Source organism: Lepidochelys kempii, chromosome 11 (assembly GCF_965140285.1).
Source record: "Lepidochelys kempii isolate rLepKem1 chromosome 11, rLepKem1.hap1, whole genome shotgun sequence".
Taxonomy (NCBI): domain Eukaryota; kingdom Metazoa; phylum Chordata; order Testudines; family Cheloniidae; genus Lepidochelys; species Lepidochelys kempii.
In genome coordinates this window covers 33688840-33704709 of record NC_136390.1, presented here as the reverse complement: position 1 = coordinate 33704709, position 15870 = coordinate 33688840, and the positions used below count along the sequence as shown (strand labels likewise).

The 15870-nt window shown below is 40.8% G+C and overlaps 1 protein-coding gene and 1 long non-coding RNA gene across 9 annotated transcripts in view; one reads left to right on the top strand and one right to left on the bottom strand.

Annotated features, from left to right (window-relative positions):
- Window positions 1-9571, bottom strand: part of TANK (TRAF family member associated NFKB activator) — a 35964-nt gene extending 26393 nt beyond the window's left edge. For 3 of the 4 annotated variants that reach the window (XM_073305614.2, XM_073305617.2, XM_073305618.2), the window contains exons 1-2: window positions 9416-9571; window positions 20-166 (exon numbers count right to left, since the gene is read on the bottom strand). In XM_073305614.2, the coding sequence (XP_073161715.1) occupies window positions 20-118 (99 nt within the window). In that variant the 5' untranslated portion in view covers window positions 119-166; window positions 9416-9571. Of the gene's footprint in view, window positions 1-19; window positions 167-9415 lie in introns of those variants that run through there. The other variant, XM_073305616.2, reaches the window with a different exon arrangement.
- The window catches only part of LOC140895577 (uncharacterized), a 54538-nt gene continuing 47728 nt past the window's right edge, over window positions 9061-15870 (top strand). For all 5 annotated transcript variants that reach the window (XR_012154271.1, XR_012154270.1, XR_012154272.2 and 2 more), the window contains exon 1: window positions 9061-9400. This is a non-coding gene — a long non-coding RNA (uncharacterized LOC140895577). The remainder of the gene's footprint in view (window positions 9401-15870) is intronic.

The following is a 15870-nucleotide window of genomic DNA, read 5'->3' as shown; positions in this document are numbered from 1 at the left end:
AAACAAAACCAACACATACTTTTTGCTGCAGTTCTGTCACAGCATGGTCTTTATCCATGCATGCCTGTCGAAAGGCTTCATAAGCTTTATTAAGCTGCTCTCCAATATTTTTATCCATACTTCCCAGCACTGTCTCATCACTGAAAAGATGGACAAATTAACAGACCTGAAAAGTGATCAGAAAAAAAGGATAGTTAATTAACAAAGGTAAATTTGAGAGACAAGGTGAGTGAGGGTAATATCTTTTATTGGATCAACTTCTGTTGGTGAAAGAGACAAGCTGTCGGGCTACACAGAACTCTTTTTCAGGATTAGGGAAGGTACTCTGAGTGTCACAGCTAAATACAAGGTGGAACAGATTGTTTAACATAAGTAGTTAGCACATATTCCAAAAAAAGGGACCATGCAAAGTAGAGTGACCCGTTAACACCTCTGCAGTGATAGGACCCGCCCCCCCCCCCAAAAAGGGTGTGTGTGTGGTTAGTGGGTTACAGATTGCTGTAATAAACCATAAATCCAGTGTCTTTGTTCAGTCCATGATTTTTAGTGCCTAGCAGAGTTATGAATTTAAACTCCCAGGCTCATCTTTTGAAAGTGTTGTGCAGGTTTGAAGATGAGGACTGACAGATCACTTTATATCAGACTTCCTTGTGAAAAAAGTGTTCACCCACAGGTGATGGGATGTTTGTGTCTTTTATGGTTTTCCTGTGTGACAATCACTACGCTCTCGAATGAACTCACACGGAAAAATGAAAAAAAGACAAAAACATCCCATCACCTGTGGGTGAACACTTTTCACAAAGCCATCACTCTCTCTGACCTATCAGTCCTCATCCCCAAAGGAAACCTGCAGAACACTTTCAGAAGATACGCCTTGGAGCTTAAATTCCTAATTCTGCTAGGTACTAACAAAGACACTGGATTTATGGCTTATTAGACTAATCTGTAACCAACTAACCTCTCCTTCCCCTTTTTGTCCCATCACTGCACAGGTGTTAACAGCACATATTCAAGGTGGAGAGTGGCCAAACTACTTATACTAATCAATCTGTTCCACCTTGTATTATTAAACTGAGACATTCACAGTACCGTTCTTCTTCCCTGTTGAGCTCTGTGTAGCTTGAAATCTTGTCTCTCTCATCCACAGAAGTTGGTGCAATAAAAGTTATTACTCCACTCACCTTCTCTCTCTAATATCCTGGGACTAACACTGCATACAAAAGGTAAATTTGTAATTTTATCATGTCACGTAACAACTTTGCATCAATCAAGTACATGGGACAAATTATCAAAATCACCCAGTGTTATGAACTATGTATGGTCCTGCCCATGCAAACATTTAGGGTGTAAGTGTGGGCCTGAATCAAGGCTTAATGAAGTCAGTTTGGCTTTGGTTCAAGCTATATATGCACATGCGTAGTGCCACTGTGTTATTCATGTTTAAGTGTTTGCAAGACTGAGTGATTGTATATCATCAACTTTCTGATTTCAACAACACACAAAAGCGTTGAGGATTTTAATGATTATTCAACTGTCCAACCACCAGAGAGTTTTCCATTATGGAACAGAAAAATAAATAAATAAAAACCACCACGTAAACAATAGCACATGGACACATCCCTTTCCTGTCATATCTAACACTACAATGAATTTCAGAACACCTTTTATCAACAGGTTAACAATACCAAGCAGTGAAATCTAGCAAAAAAACCTCGGACCTGCTGTATTAATTTAGATGGAATAAGTGGGTCAGAGGTGTTAACATTCAAAGGTGTTAAACAAGGTCCGGGGTTTTTGGTGTACAGAGATTTCAGTCTGCTGAATGCCATGACAAATACGCCATTGACATTTTCTAAACCATTTATTAAAGATACAGAAAAGTAGTAAAAACAGTTAAAGCATTTGAAGTGTAAAATATTAAGTAAGGCTTTTATTTTAACAACATTCTTGTTCCCTTTAGCTGGAGAGCCTTAGAAGAAAAGAGTCTCTGGTTGACAGTCTTTTAGAAGGTATTAAAGATTGTAATAATTGTCTCTTTGGGTAAAAGAGAAGTTAGTTGGCATAAGCTGGAGCTGTTGCTGCTAAAATCCAATCCCGTTTCATTTTAGGTGGTGTTTGGGATTCAGTTGGAGCTGGTAGACGTGGCAATATCATCTGGAGCCCTCGCGCAGGCCTGAGCTGGTCATGACATCCCTCAGGATTAAGATCAAGACGGTCTGGGGTCCCAGGTGATGGGGGTGGGGAGAACAGAAGGGAGCAGCAGCTGCCACGATGGGGAAACTTGTTCCAGTAGCCTCTATTTGTTTCCTGCCCCATTTTATTTAAGGGCTTAATAAGGGTGTGATGGGTGGAATAGCCCATCTCCTCATTATATGTCAACCACTTAGGTCTAATATGACACAGCAGTTTTGGCTTATTAATTTCCAGACTTGTATTTCCTTGTTTACAAAATCTGACATGTTTAACAGTCTGACATATTATTAAGCTTTGTTGTTTGCACTAATCTAGTTTCTGTTGGTTTTCTTGCACCTATTTTTAATCAACATTCTTTATTGAAAATAACAATCTACTTTCCATGGTAAATTCAAAAAAAGCAGGCAAAAGTTATAGACCAATTGTCACAACAGACCTTTCTCCATATATTGGGATGTGTAACTGTAGGGGCTGGAGGGTCAGGGGTTAGACAACTCTGATTACTTTAAAGAGGCACACCTGAGAGGAATCAAGTGATTTCCCCTACAAACAGTAACTGGCAGCTGCAATGATAAGATGTAGTTTGTTCAGGAATGAGAGACTGCTAGGAGTGAGCGGGTGCAAACAGAAGATTGGGACTAAGACTCCAGCCAGGTAGGGCTTCATAGTGGCCTGCCAAAGCAGGAAAGGCCTGGGAGGGGTAACAGAAATGTGTTTGGTAGAGTTTGAGTTAATCTTCTGTGAATAAACCCAGACCCCCAGGAGGAGTATTTTGAACATACACTTCTTCTGTGTAATGGACCCTGAAGAGGGGAGAAACAGAGGCAGGGTACTACAGAGTGACCTCTGGCCACAAGGGGGTTCTCTGGAGGCAGCCAATTCTGTTACAGGATGTCTATTGTATGTAATGAACAGCTCCAATACCAATTCTTAGAGCTGAAAATCAGTGACCCCTCCTCCCCCAAACACAACAGTTTCCAGGACACAACTAGGGCAGATTTCTATTTCAGACAGAATGAAACATAATGCCATAAATCTTTTGCTTTGACATTTATTAATAATTATTATTTTTATTAAAGGAAAACTTATGTTCCTGAAGCTTGTGGAGGAATCTGGATGTAGTCCTAGAGAGGGTGAGCCAGGAAAAGGGGAACAGGGATGTGCATCTTCCCACCACTGAACCTTTGGTGGGAAATCCACCAAAAACTGCACTTTGAAGTGGTTAGTGTTTTTTGGGGGGGGGGGGTTCTTTTGTGGCATGCCCTCCATGCAGTAGAACCTCAATAAGGGGGTGGTTGTTTTAGAGACAGTGGTGGGTCTTTGCTGCGAGACTCCATTTGAGCAGTGCAGCAGGCCTCTACACCGATGCCCTGGCTTGGGGAAGAAAATCAGATCCTATGGTTTTGAGGGTTAGGCCAGTTGTCTTCCACTAAATTCATGTTAATGAGGTGGCTGGAATGACAGCTATTGCTAATTAAAAATTGAAAATTAAAACTTAATTTCAAATGAATTGGAAATCAGAAGATGCACCTGAGTCACTGTTTATTGTTTCTATCTAAATACAGTTTATAATCAGAACACCCACATTCAGCATGACCATGACTTAACAGCATTTCTGCTACTGTAGCACTTTTCTAACATTCTTTTTAGATGTTAAAGAGTGAGCTTAGGCAAACTTTAAATGAAACTTCAGTTCAGTAACACAGAAGCGGAAGTATTATTGTAGAACACAATCCCTGCTACATCAAAGCAATTCTGCTCCTGGTAAGCTTCAAAGCAAGGAGACTCAGGGGGAGATAAGGCAGAATACCCAAGGTAATCTTTCATACTAGAAATGTTTCAAACAAACAATTTATGCTTTATATAAGGCTTTTATTAGGGAAAAATCATAAAGTTCCTTATCTTCCTAATAGAAGAATAGAAAACAGTCTGGCTTTACAGATGTGAAACTAGTAAGATGACAAGAGGAAGACATCAGTATGGGAATTTTTAGTAACATATGACCATCTAAGCTATGCTACCATGGAAAGAAAACAGTACATTTATATAAATTGAATGGGATACTAGTTTAGAACTGTACAAGTTAGCAGGCTGAAAAGGTGACATATGCTTTGGCCATCTATATTCCTGTGTTTATATACACAAGAATATATAAAAGACCTGAAAAGGGAGGATAGAACATGCATGGATGCATGCGACTGTGGTAAGTAGAATCACAATTCTGTGATTATTCCTTGGTGAGCAACCAGCAACAAAGTGGACAGTTTAATTAGTGCTGCAGTCCTTTATGGGGGAATGCTAGTAGTCTTATCAGGAAAGGAATTAAGTACAAGTAGATGTGGGACCAAATTTTCCAACAGGGCTCAGCGCACACAAAAAAAAAATCTCCGCTCCCAGTTAGACAACTAAATAAAGTAGGCAAACTTTCAAAAGCAATCAGCTGCTCTCCTTGTTCTTAATAAGAGGTGCTGGGTTTTGAATGCTTTAAGACTGTCACAATTGTGGGTGTTGAGCCCTTCTGAAAATTCTGGCCATATTGGCTAAGTCCTCAGCTGGTGTAAACTGGCATAGCTCCATTAAGTTAAAGAACCACAGTGTTTTACACCAGCCAAAGAACTTGGCTCAGTATTTTTAAGACTGTTATATTTGTGTCCTATCAGCTCTGAGAGTCACTCCAACACTGAATATAAATAACATTTCATTACAAATATGCTAACAGGTACAAACACACACATTGTGTTTTGTATCAGAGAAAGGAAATACACATTACATAGCATTTATGGTAGCTCTCTCTTCAAGTTACAATATCACCTACGGTTGTGGTTGCTTCAGCTACCATAGCTAAATAAGGTCAAGGTAGGTCAGTACTTACATAGAAGATAGGAAAAACCCAGGTGCTGCAGGAAATGGTGTTGGTAATTCAGAAGGTGGCACTACTGCCTCTGAGTCAGTAAATTAACCATTCCCCCAGCATAGTAGTCAGATGTTACACAATTTTTGTATTGATCTAATTTCTTAATTCAGGGGTGTGATCGTTTACTGAAATAGTTCTCAGTGCAATCCCTCCTGTTGACATAGGTATACAAGTATAAAGGTTCCTTATACTAGTATAGCTCTTTCCCCTTCCCATATGGGGAATAAAATACTTTTACACCGATATAGTTGTGTCCATATTGGGGGGGGGGGGTGTATAACTGGTACAGTGAAAGCAGTACAATGTGTGTGTGTAGATAAGCCCTCAAACTGCTTCAAGGGTCATCTTTCAGCTGAAGTGTGAACCAGAAACCTTAACTGTTGGTTATGTATCTTGTATCTGTTCTAATTGGTTTTATTTGAACTGTTCTTTTAAATGGAGAGAAGATCTCTTCTCTGCTGTAGAGGCTGTATCTATTTTGTGATCAGATGCATACCAAAGAGGAGAGACTCACTGGGTGCTCCCTTGCTGGGACCTCACTCTTGTTCTCTAGATATAAAATATAGATTAGATTATTGTGTCTGTAAAAGGTATTGGAAGAAAAACAGTATCTGATCATTAAATCTCACAAGTATCTTTCTCAAGAATGAAGGGTGACAACAGCAGTGACCGTGCTCTGTGTGTGTGTACAATTACATTCTGCCTACATAAACTTCCCACTGTACATGAAGTTGAATAATGTAACACTTCTCTCACTGTTGTGGAGTACTTCTGAGTGCTGTTGAACTGGATGAATTTCAACCCAGAAGTGACTGCACTTTTGTAGCCGGTGAAGCTATTTCTATATACTAGGTTCTGAAGTACTTGCGGATATTTAGGAATAAAAGGCATCATGTGGATGTAAGATTATAATAATACAAGTAGCTAGCAGTGATTGTGGGCTATGATGGGCATCATTGTCCTCCACCAATGCAACATAAGGGCAATGCATACTGCCCCAAGGCATCTTGTGTAATGTACACTATTTCTTCCCCTTCCCAAAGATTAGCAGTCTTCCTCTAAATGGAATAGTTTTCACTGTAGTCTATAGATGGGCAGGCAATTAGCTGCATCACTTACAGGAAGTCAAAAAGGAAAAGCATTGTTAAAAATCAGAATTACTGAAAGTGTGCTCTTATGTTCCTGAAAGGCTGGCACAGGACAATGAAACTGTTTTTATACCTTTTTGTAACTTCCCTCAAGTCACCCAACAGGTTGTTAGGCAAACTGTTGTGAGTTATGTCTTGTACTAAAAAATAATAATAATAGACAACTGGTTTTAATGGAGTTTGAAAGAATTGTGAACAGAAGAAATCTAAGTACAGGAAGATATGGTTTTTAGCTTTAGATGACTCACATTCTGTACAAAAATGAAGATCCTTTAGATTGATTGTTTCCAAAATACCTTTAGCCTAGTCTCTTGCGCAGCATAGTTCATCTAATTCTCTGAGGCAGTAACACAATGACTAGAGATGTTAAGTATTGAGACTTACCATTCAGGACAAAGTATTGAAGGTAGGGGGCCAGGTCAGCCACCGGTGTAAACCAATGTAACACCATTGAAGTCAAGACAACTACAGTGATTTACACCAGCTGAGATTAGTCTCCTTATGTACTGTTTAATATTTAACTAATCACTCAAGTCAGAAGACTAGACAGCACTTAATGAACCCTAGAAAAAAAATCACCTCAGAAATCTTGGCCTTTTGAGGCATCACTCTACAAACACTGATACCTGCTACTGGGGGAGGACTGAGAAATCTCCCTTGAAGACTCATTCTGGTCTCAAAGCATGAAGGGAAAGGCTATCAAGTAGAGCTAGGCAGGAAACAGTTTGTGTCCAATCCATATTTTTGAGAGAAGATTTCTCATCCTGAATCTTAACAAAACATCACTCTCATTTTCCTTAAAAAAAGCCTTTCAGTCTAACAGACTTAAATTTATTTCTTAAATAAAGAGCTGTTTTGAACTGGAAAACTGGAAACTTTAATTCTGAAAGTGTCAAAACAAGACATTTTGACAACATTGATGCATTTCAAAAAGCTTGAGTCAGGAGATTGGTCTGGAATTTGACAATTTTTTTGTTGAAAAATGTCAGTTTGTTGAAACTGACCACTTTTACTATCAATCTTCCCCCCAAATAGTGTTAATGGGAGGTGTCAGAGGAGATGACACAAGGAGGACAAGTCATAAACAGGGCCCTCAAAGATTTAGAGCAAGCATGCACAGTTCTGGATACTTGTCTGATCCTCCAAACTTTGAGTTTATGCCCCCTCCCTTAATTATAATATAATCACAGCACAGAGGGAGCAATACAAAATGCTACATACACCATATGCATCTGTTGTATTGCATTTGCCAAACAGTATCATCTAACAGTGTTAAGTAGCACTTTTACATCCCTGTACAAACTCTGTGATCATGTAATTAAATATTTATTGAAATGCATATGCTGAAGAGGGGGGAGTTAAGGTCTATGTGACATCCATAAGGCCCAATCTTCGCCAGTGAACTGCTGCACCTACATGGAGTCCCAGTTGGGCCTCGGTAAGTATTTCCTGTTTAATTACATAAACATGATTGTGTAGGTCTGATGACACTGCTCTGCTACAGGATGGTACAATATCATGCAAAATATATTACAATAAGAAATGGCTACATGTACCAGGACTAGTAAGTTATAGTTTTAACAAAACACTGGAAAGTGCTCAGATACCACGGTGACAGGCACAACACCAGACATTATGAGAGAGGAAACAAAAGATACAAGAGCCTATGGCCATCTGCACACATAAGACTCCAACTGATTTCGGTTGTTGAAAGCAGCATGTTCCTTAATGCTGTGCTATGCTGTTCCATTCATAGTACCACTACACTGACAGCCATTCAGCATATTATAAAGAAGTAGAAACAACAACTTAATTTGTTACTATTTATATATGTATTACTTCATATTCTAGCATACTGATAATGAAGATGTACACCATGAGTGTCCTTGCCAGCAACTTCTCAAAAGCCTTCTTAAAATGTTTAAAAACAAATTTATCAAATTGAGTGTATACACACCCCCTTAATGCTAAAAAGTTCACATCAGAATATTGGTGCCGTTCCAGCAACAAACACTTCTCTACATTTCATCTACTTTTCTATGTAGTTTTCTTCCATGGGAATATTTTTTTAAAATTACTTTGCCACAACCAGACCACCACTGAGAACTGGTGAAGCAGCTGAAGTCATCATTCAAAAAAAGTTGAGGGGTTGTCACTGTAGATGGGCTCTTTTCTCCAAAATGCCTGATTTTACACCACTGCTAGTGAGAGCGGAATCATACCCAAAGCCTCTAGTGCCCTGACTTTGCCTTGCTGTGAACAATGCTGAGGACCTCTGTTCTTAGGTCTTATAAATACAGATTATTGTTACTGTTGATTAATGTTATGGTAGGTTCCTTTAAAAAAATTAATTGAGCAAAGACATCACAAGGCAGGCCCCCAGTTCAGGTCCAGAAAAAGAGTCGTGTGATGAAATTCCCTCCCCCCATATTTCTTGCAACAGAATTTTCCCCTCATGATCTGAAAAATCTCCCATTCATTCCCCCTGTCCCAGCCACCTGTGCTCAGCCCCTGCAGAATAAGCCACCTGTGGAAGCTACCGGAGCGGGGGGAGGAGGGGATCGTTTTGTCCCATGACTGGCTCACAGAGCAGTGAACAAACCCTCCCCGCCCTGGGACCTCTGCAGCCGCTTCTGAACACAGCCCCCGCCTGTCAGCCCCTACAGAACAACTCCTCCCTCGCCCGCGCCTGCCCCACACAAGCCAAGCAGCCCGCACGTCTCCCTGCCCCGGCAAACCCAAAACAGGGCCCTGGCGGAACTCACGAGCACCTCGAGTCCCCATCCCCCCTTTCCTCCTCCCCAGGCAGGCGCTTCACTTCCGTCTTTCTGTCAGGATCTGCAGGGCGACTGCAGAGCTCCCCCCCGGCAGGCTGCCCTGGTTACCTGCGTGCGAGCTTCAGAGCAGAGGGGGAGAGGGGCACGAGTTGCCCCCAAACCGGGGGAGGGCGGGCGAGCGAGCGGGCGAAGGGCTGAAGGAGACGCAAGCCGGCTGTAAATGCGAGAATGAAACGAAGAGGAGCGAGCGGCTTCGGGGGCGTGCGGCTGGCCCGCTCAGAGCCGAGCCGCAGCTGCGACGCGAAGGCCGCTCAGGCCGCTCAGGCCCCGGCCGCTCTGCCCAGCAGGGCAAAGACAACGGCTGAAAAGTGAGTTAAACTTACGAACTCCTCGGGGCTCAGGCGGCGGCGGCGGCACCTCTCCCTGGAGCTGTGCAGGAGCAGACTGCTCTTCGCCAGCCTCACTCTTTAACCCAGGAACCAGCATTTACTTCCTGTGGTGTCCCCCACCGGCCCCAGCCCATGTGACAGCGTACGGGCGAGCATCACAGCTCTGCCCTTTCCCCCCAGGTCAGGGGTTACCAGCTGCTGGGTGGTTAAACCAGACATAACTTTAAATGTTAGTAACTGTAGCAAACGCACACTTTGTACTGCAACGTGGACGTTACAAGATCCCCAGTAGCACTTTCCTTAAGAACAGGAGAAAGACTGTTTCAGTGCCTTTGGCCATCTCTCCTCCATTCACTTTTGTGTAGTATTATGTGCCAATTTTCTGCCTGTTTGTTACCCCCTACTCCCTACCAAAGTGGCTGCACTTTCATGCCCAATGGAGATTATAATACATTACGGTTCCAGAGAGCACCTTTCATCCAAGGATTTGAAAGCATCTTTTGATCCTGTGTATTGGTTCAGGATGACACTAAAAACTTTTCCACACAATTAATTTAGGCAAATAATTCTGTTTCTCTAAGTTGCACTGCACTGTCGCTTTTTGAAAATAACATTAGAAAATAAGCCAATCATTCATTTCATGCACATGTTAATTATGGATGAACAGTAATCACTCCAGAGCCAAGGTTGCAACTAAGTTCTCATTATAACCTTGAATTGCCTCTGTCCCATATACTGCTCTCTCCAGCTCCTGTAGATCTCTTTTAGGACCTCGGGGGAGGGAAGGAGACTAGACCTGGGAGAAGATCTGGGTCATCCCCCAATCTCCTTCCTCTGGCCTTCCTGATGTCAGCAGGAGGGGAGGATACCCTTCCCCCCCCCACCCCGGTAAGCCTCAGGAAAGTCATTGGGTCCCCTACGTATTCCTCTTGGGAAGCTACCCAGTGACCTTAGGAAGTGAATCAAGGGCCACTCTGACCCACACCATCCCCTGCCCCTCTGAGCCTTGGGAGGCTCATGGAGGCCTACCCTCAGTCTCCCACAAGGTTAGTTGGTCCATGATAAAACAGTTTTTACTGATAAGAGGCTGACAACTCTGTTTTGGCCCATTTAGTTCTACTATGGCTATGAAGACAGCTACAAGGAACCTAATTAGTCTTTGAGCCCTCCTCAGGTGAGGCCCTCACAAGCCGCCTAAAGCTTGCTAAAGGTTCTCTCCCGTTACAGACCCCTGGACATCTACAAGAAAGGGGGAAGTAGGCCCTCAATTTCCTCCATCGGAGCTTTAACCATCACCAGACATAGAAGGCTCAAATTCTCAAGTAATTTAATTTGGGGGTGGGGGGGGTATATCAAGCTTTTTATGGTTTTTTGTTTGTAAAAGTAAAAAAACAAGATTTTTTTTGTACCGATTCAGTCCTGCCACCTATGTCTGTACTTCAGCATTCTGTTCTTCAGCTCCAATTTGTCTGCTCATGAAAATGACCCCAATAAGTAGCTGACATAACAGAACTCTGGAGCTGCTGTATTCAATTCAAGCTGTGCTAAATTTAGTACAATTTAAGCCACATTAAAAACAGGCTAAGTGTGTCATAAATCAAATAATGTTATCTGACAACAGTGAAGATAATCCAGTATGTATTCAGCTGGTGTAAATTGTCATAGCGCTATAGATGTCAATGGAACTATGACAATGTATACCAGATGAACAGCTTCCTCAGGGTATGTGCTGTTGGTTTTACAAGAAACAGAAGTTCTCTGCTCAAACTCTAATACACTCAGTACAAGTTTCATGTTAATTTATTAAAGCTGCCAGAGCAAAAAGTGACAACCATTTAGAATTTTTTTCAATTCATAAGAACGGCCATACTGGGTCAGACCAAAGGTCCATCTAGCACAGTATCCTATCTTCTGACAGTGGGCAATGCCAGGTGCCCCACAGGGAATGAACAGAACAGGTAATCATCCATCCCCTGTTGCCCATTCCCAGCTTCTAGCAAACAGAGGCGAGGGACACCAAATACATGTACATTATTCTTCTATTTAGCACCTTGTCAGTAATATTTTGTGATACGCCACAAGGAAAGCTAGTCTTTCCTCCTTGATCCATATTTAGCATCATTTTTCTCTTTCCCCAAGTATGATTTGATATATAAGGTGGTACATGCTGTGGGTGGAGGAGTTCACATTTCTGAAGTGTTGTTCCAGGCTGCCTGCAGTCTTATTTGTTATACTTGGTCTATGTTTGGAAGTTGTTCTTTGTGGCTCACATTCTGCACAAACTGAATAGGTCAGACAGACCACATAACTACTTCAAGTGGGCTGCAGCTGGCCTCAGGCTGGGTGTTTGACACCCCTGCCATAAAGGACAGTTTAACAAAAGATACAAATACTTCACTCTGGGGTCAACATACAAAATATATTATTGTAGATAACATCAGTCAGGCTACTGCCATTGTAAATCAAGTAGCAATAAATTGTGGGGTAGAACTTACTACACATATGTTTGCAATGCAATATAGCTTCAGGAGGATTAAATTTAACTTAGTTTAAGGATGATCCTTCATGAGGTTTTATTGCTCATATATGAATTGGCCTCTACAAATCAACTTTCAGAAGCTGAAAGGTTAAAATGTTTCTCCAAGCTTCTTTATGTATCCACATTTTCAAACACTAGGTGGCCCACGTCAGATGTTTAATGTTTTTCCCCAGGACTATTAACTTTTATAGGGAAAGCATAGTACATTGTGAGGCGCAGACACAGCTTTTGGCATTGTATGAATTGAGAAGTTGGCGTTACTCTGGATATTCACAGAAGGGTAATTATCAGACTAAGAGAGGAGACCAAATCTAAAGTTTGGTCACAGAATTAACATGTCAGAATTAAAGAGAGGATCTACAGTACGTTGGTGCAGATGGAAAGTATCACCTCTGGGTTGGAGAAAGAGAAAGAGTTGTGGAGCAATTTAAATGAATCTGTAGAACTGTTATAAGATAGAGGAGACTAACTTTTTTTCTGAGAAAGTAGTAATCTGTAAACTTTAGCTATATGTAACATAAATTTGGTTTTGGTTTTGCATGGAATATTTTCATAGCAGACACAAATGCACAGAAGGCTTGAGTTCCAGAGACTAGCTAAACAACAGTTATCTTTAAATGCAGTTTAAAAAAAAACAACCTTGGTGTAATCCATAATAATAAGGCAAATATGAGTACAATTACAGTATTTACATCTCCCCTTGCAACCTTACGATAGCAATACAGTAAGACAATAAAGATAGGAGAAAATCATAATCTGACATTGTTTAATTATTTCAGTTTGACTGCAGGCAGTCTTTTGCCTATAAGCTATAGCAGCTAAAGTTTTTGATTACCTTGTAAGTAATCTCTTTAAGAATATTTTTCTCCGGTCACTTTCTTCAATAACAAGATAGGCAATTTTTATGTAGTCTGGAAGCTTTATCAACAGGATTTTGAAATGCAGCTCAGTCAGTCTCCTATATTGATTATGACTGACGATAGCTGGGAACTTCCACTGAGAAATCCCCCACTTAAGAACTTCCTTATATGCAGCTGCAAACAACCAATCATTATGAGATATTGCCCGCAACAGAGCCTTTTAGCAGAAGACAATCTGTAAACCAGCTATGGGCCTGATCCTGCAGTCCTTACTCTGCGTAGTTCCAATTATTTTCATGGTACCACTCACATGAGTAAATGCTACTCTGTGTGAGTAAGGGTTGCAGAATCAGGCCCTATTAATTTAAATGGCTGCTTCTTCAGAGCTAATGTAACTATTCCATTTGCAACTAGTTTTTTTTGTCTTGATGGGGGGAAAAAATCTAATATGTTGCTAAACCTTGGTCCCAAAATTCACATGAAGTCTGTGTCACTGACAATGCTGATAGTAAAAAGCGACAACTTTGTATATACCTTGATAAAATATATAGAGATTAGATGTATATGGTACGTAAGTACAGGGTGTAATTCATCACTCCGCAGAGAGCCTGAGCAAAACCTAGGCACCACTTAAGTCTCATTTAAGCTCTAAAGCAGTAGTTCCCAAACTGGGGTTGTGAACCTCTGGGGGTTTGTGAAATGTTACAGGGGGTTCTCGGGAAAATATTCCCTAATGGTGGACAGAGCTGTCCTTAGGGACCCCGGGCATCACGGGGCCAGCAGCCCGGAGCCCCTGGACTTCCAAGGGCTAAGCAGATCAAAGCAAGCATATCTATCACCGTGAAGAGATTTAAACTTCAAGACTCCTTACAAGAAATGGAGAGGGAGGTGGATATTTTTCGCTGTTTTTAAAATTAAACAGGCAGCTAGTATTGTTTTTAAAATTATTATGAAGAACAAGTTTAAGCTTTGTTGTAACGTGTGTTGTTTGCCTGGACTGCTCAAGACCTGAATGCTTGTGTAGGAGGAACTCTTTGAGTTGGCTTCTTAAATACCTTCATGCTGTTTCACATCTGATACTCTTTGATGAAACATAGGAGCCTTGTCTTATAACAGGCTTATTCAAAGTGATACAAGCTACAAAAGTGAGATCTTGGAAGAGTGTTACCGTTTTCATAATGTAATAAAAATACGGTAATGATAAATAATAATTAATAATAAATAGTGTGTAATAAGCATGTTATTAAAACAAATTTTATATTTCCAAAATCACTGCTTTTATAATTTATACTCAGGTAAAGGAGAAAATCCCCAGAAATATTCATTTTTAGGAGGGGGTTTGCGAGACTTGACATTTTAATGAAAGGGGTTCACGGGTTGTTAAAGTTAGGGAACCACTGCTTTAAAGGGACTTAAGTGCTACAGACCTTGGGCTTGGGTGAATTTTATCTCTAGTGAAAATTCTTTTCCCCCACCAAAAAAATGTATAGTGAAATTTACAAACTGAGTTTTGCTATTAGAATATGGAGGAGAGCATCTGTCTGGGAAAAATTCCCCTTCTTCCCACCTCGAGGAGCAGCAGCACACCCTTCTGTTGCAGGGTACTCTTAGTGATGTCACACTGATGCAGACTTCCAGGAATTTCCCTACATATGATAACCTCCTGTGGAAGCATCCTATATGATGCTGGAGGAGCAGGTAGCAATGCAGTCTCAACTCCTTAGGATATCCATGAGTTTAGAAAAACAAACTTTCTGCCCAATTAATGGAGGGAGATTGGAAGGTTGTAACCATGGTTTCTGAAATAATGCTGAACAGTTTGTCCTTTAAGAAAAGGAGTACTTGTGGCACCTTAGAGGCTAACCAATTTATTAGAGCATAAGCTTTCGTGATCTACAGCTCACTTCATTACACTATGGTCAGCACTGACTCAGCTGCACATTTTGTTGGCTCCTGTTGGCATAAGAGACACCAATTTATCAGCACAGCTTCAGTTAGACTTAGATCTCTTGCTAGCAAAAGTGACAATGCAAGAACCCACAGAGAAACAGCAATGTGACTTACCTGCTAGCAGCATAGGAGAGTTTAATAAATGTAGGAACTTCTCAGTCAGGAAGTTCTCTAATTACTGCTTGAAGGATGACTCTTCATGTTTATGTCACACTTCAGAACCCATTGTCAACAACAGGTACATTCAATAGTGTAGACGAGGCTAAAAAAGTGGGTTACAATAAATCAATTGTGGGGGTGAAATTCACCCCATGCAAAGGGCCTGCACAAGGCCTATTTACCATTTAAAACTTCACAATTGGGTGTGAGAAGGTAAAGATACTGCAGTCTGTAAAGGATTACCAAATTTCAGCTGGATACCTGGCTACTAGGGTGAATCAAAGGGAAAGGGGGAGGTCTCTGGGGAAATTATTGTCTTGTGTTTTTCACTTGATTTGCTTTTGTGATTGTTTGGTGGATAATAATCAAGCCTTGAGGAAAAGGCATTGCAATAGTGAAGGGGCAGGAGTTTTATTTCCATTCCTTGACTGATAAAACCAAACACAGCAGATTAAATGGGATTTACCTGGTGCAAAGGCTTTGGAGTGGCCTGCTGCCAGGAGGTGAATATCATCCTAGTAGCACTTTAAATTGCTTCAGTTAGGAATCCAAACCATTTTCCATTGTCACCCATGTTTTTTCATATGCTTGTGACTGTATGAAAAATGCTGTCGTTTTCCAGGGTTGTTTTCTTCCCAAAGCTAAATTATTTGGGAAAACTTTAAAAAAACAACAACAAAAAACAAACAAAAAAACCCTTCAGCCATTTGATTCAGAGGAGAATTTAAAAAGAAAAAACAAATACTGTCTCCCCTTTCTCTAAACATTCTTTGTTAGAGCATGCCAAGAGAAAAATCAGCTGAAAATATTTGTACATACTAGGGCTGTTGATTAATCGTGGTTAACTCATGCAATTAAGTAAAAAAAATTAACAGCAATTAAAAAAATTAATTGCAATTAATTGCACTGTTAAACAATAGAATACCAATTGAAATTTATTA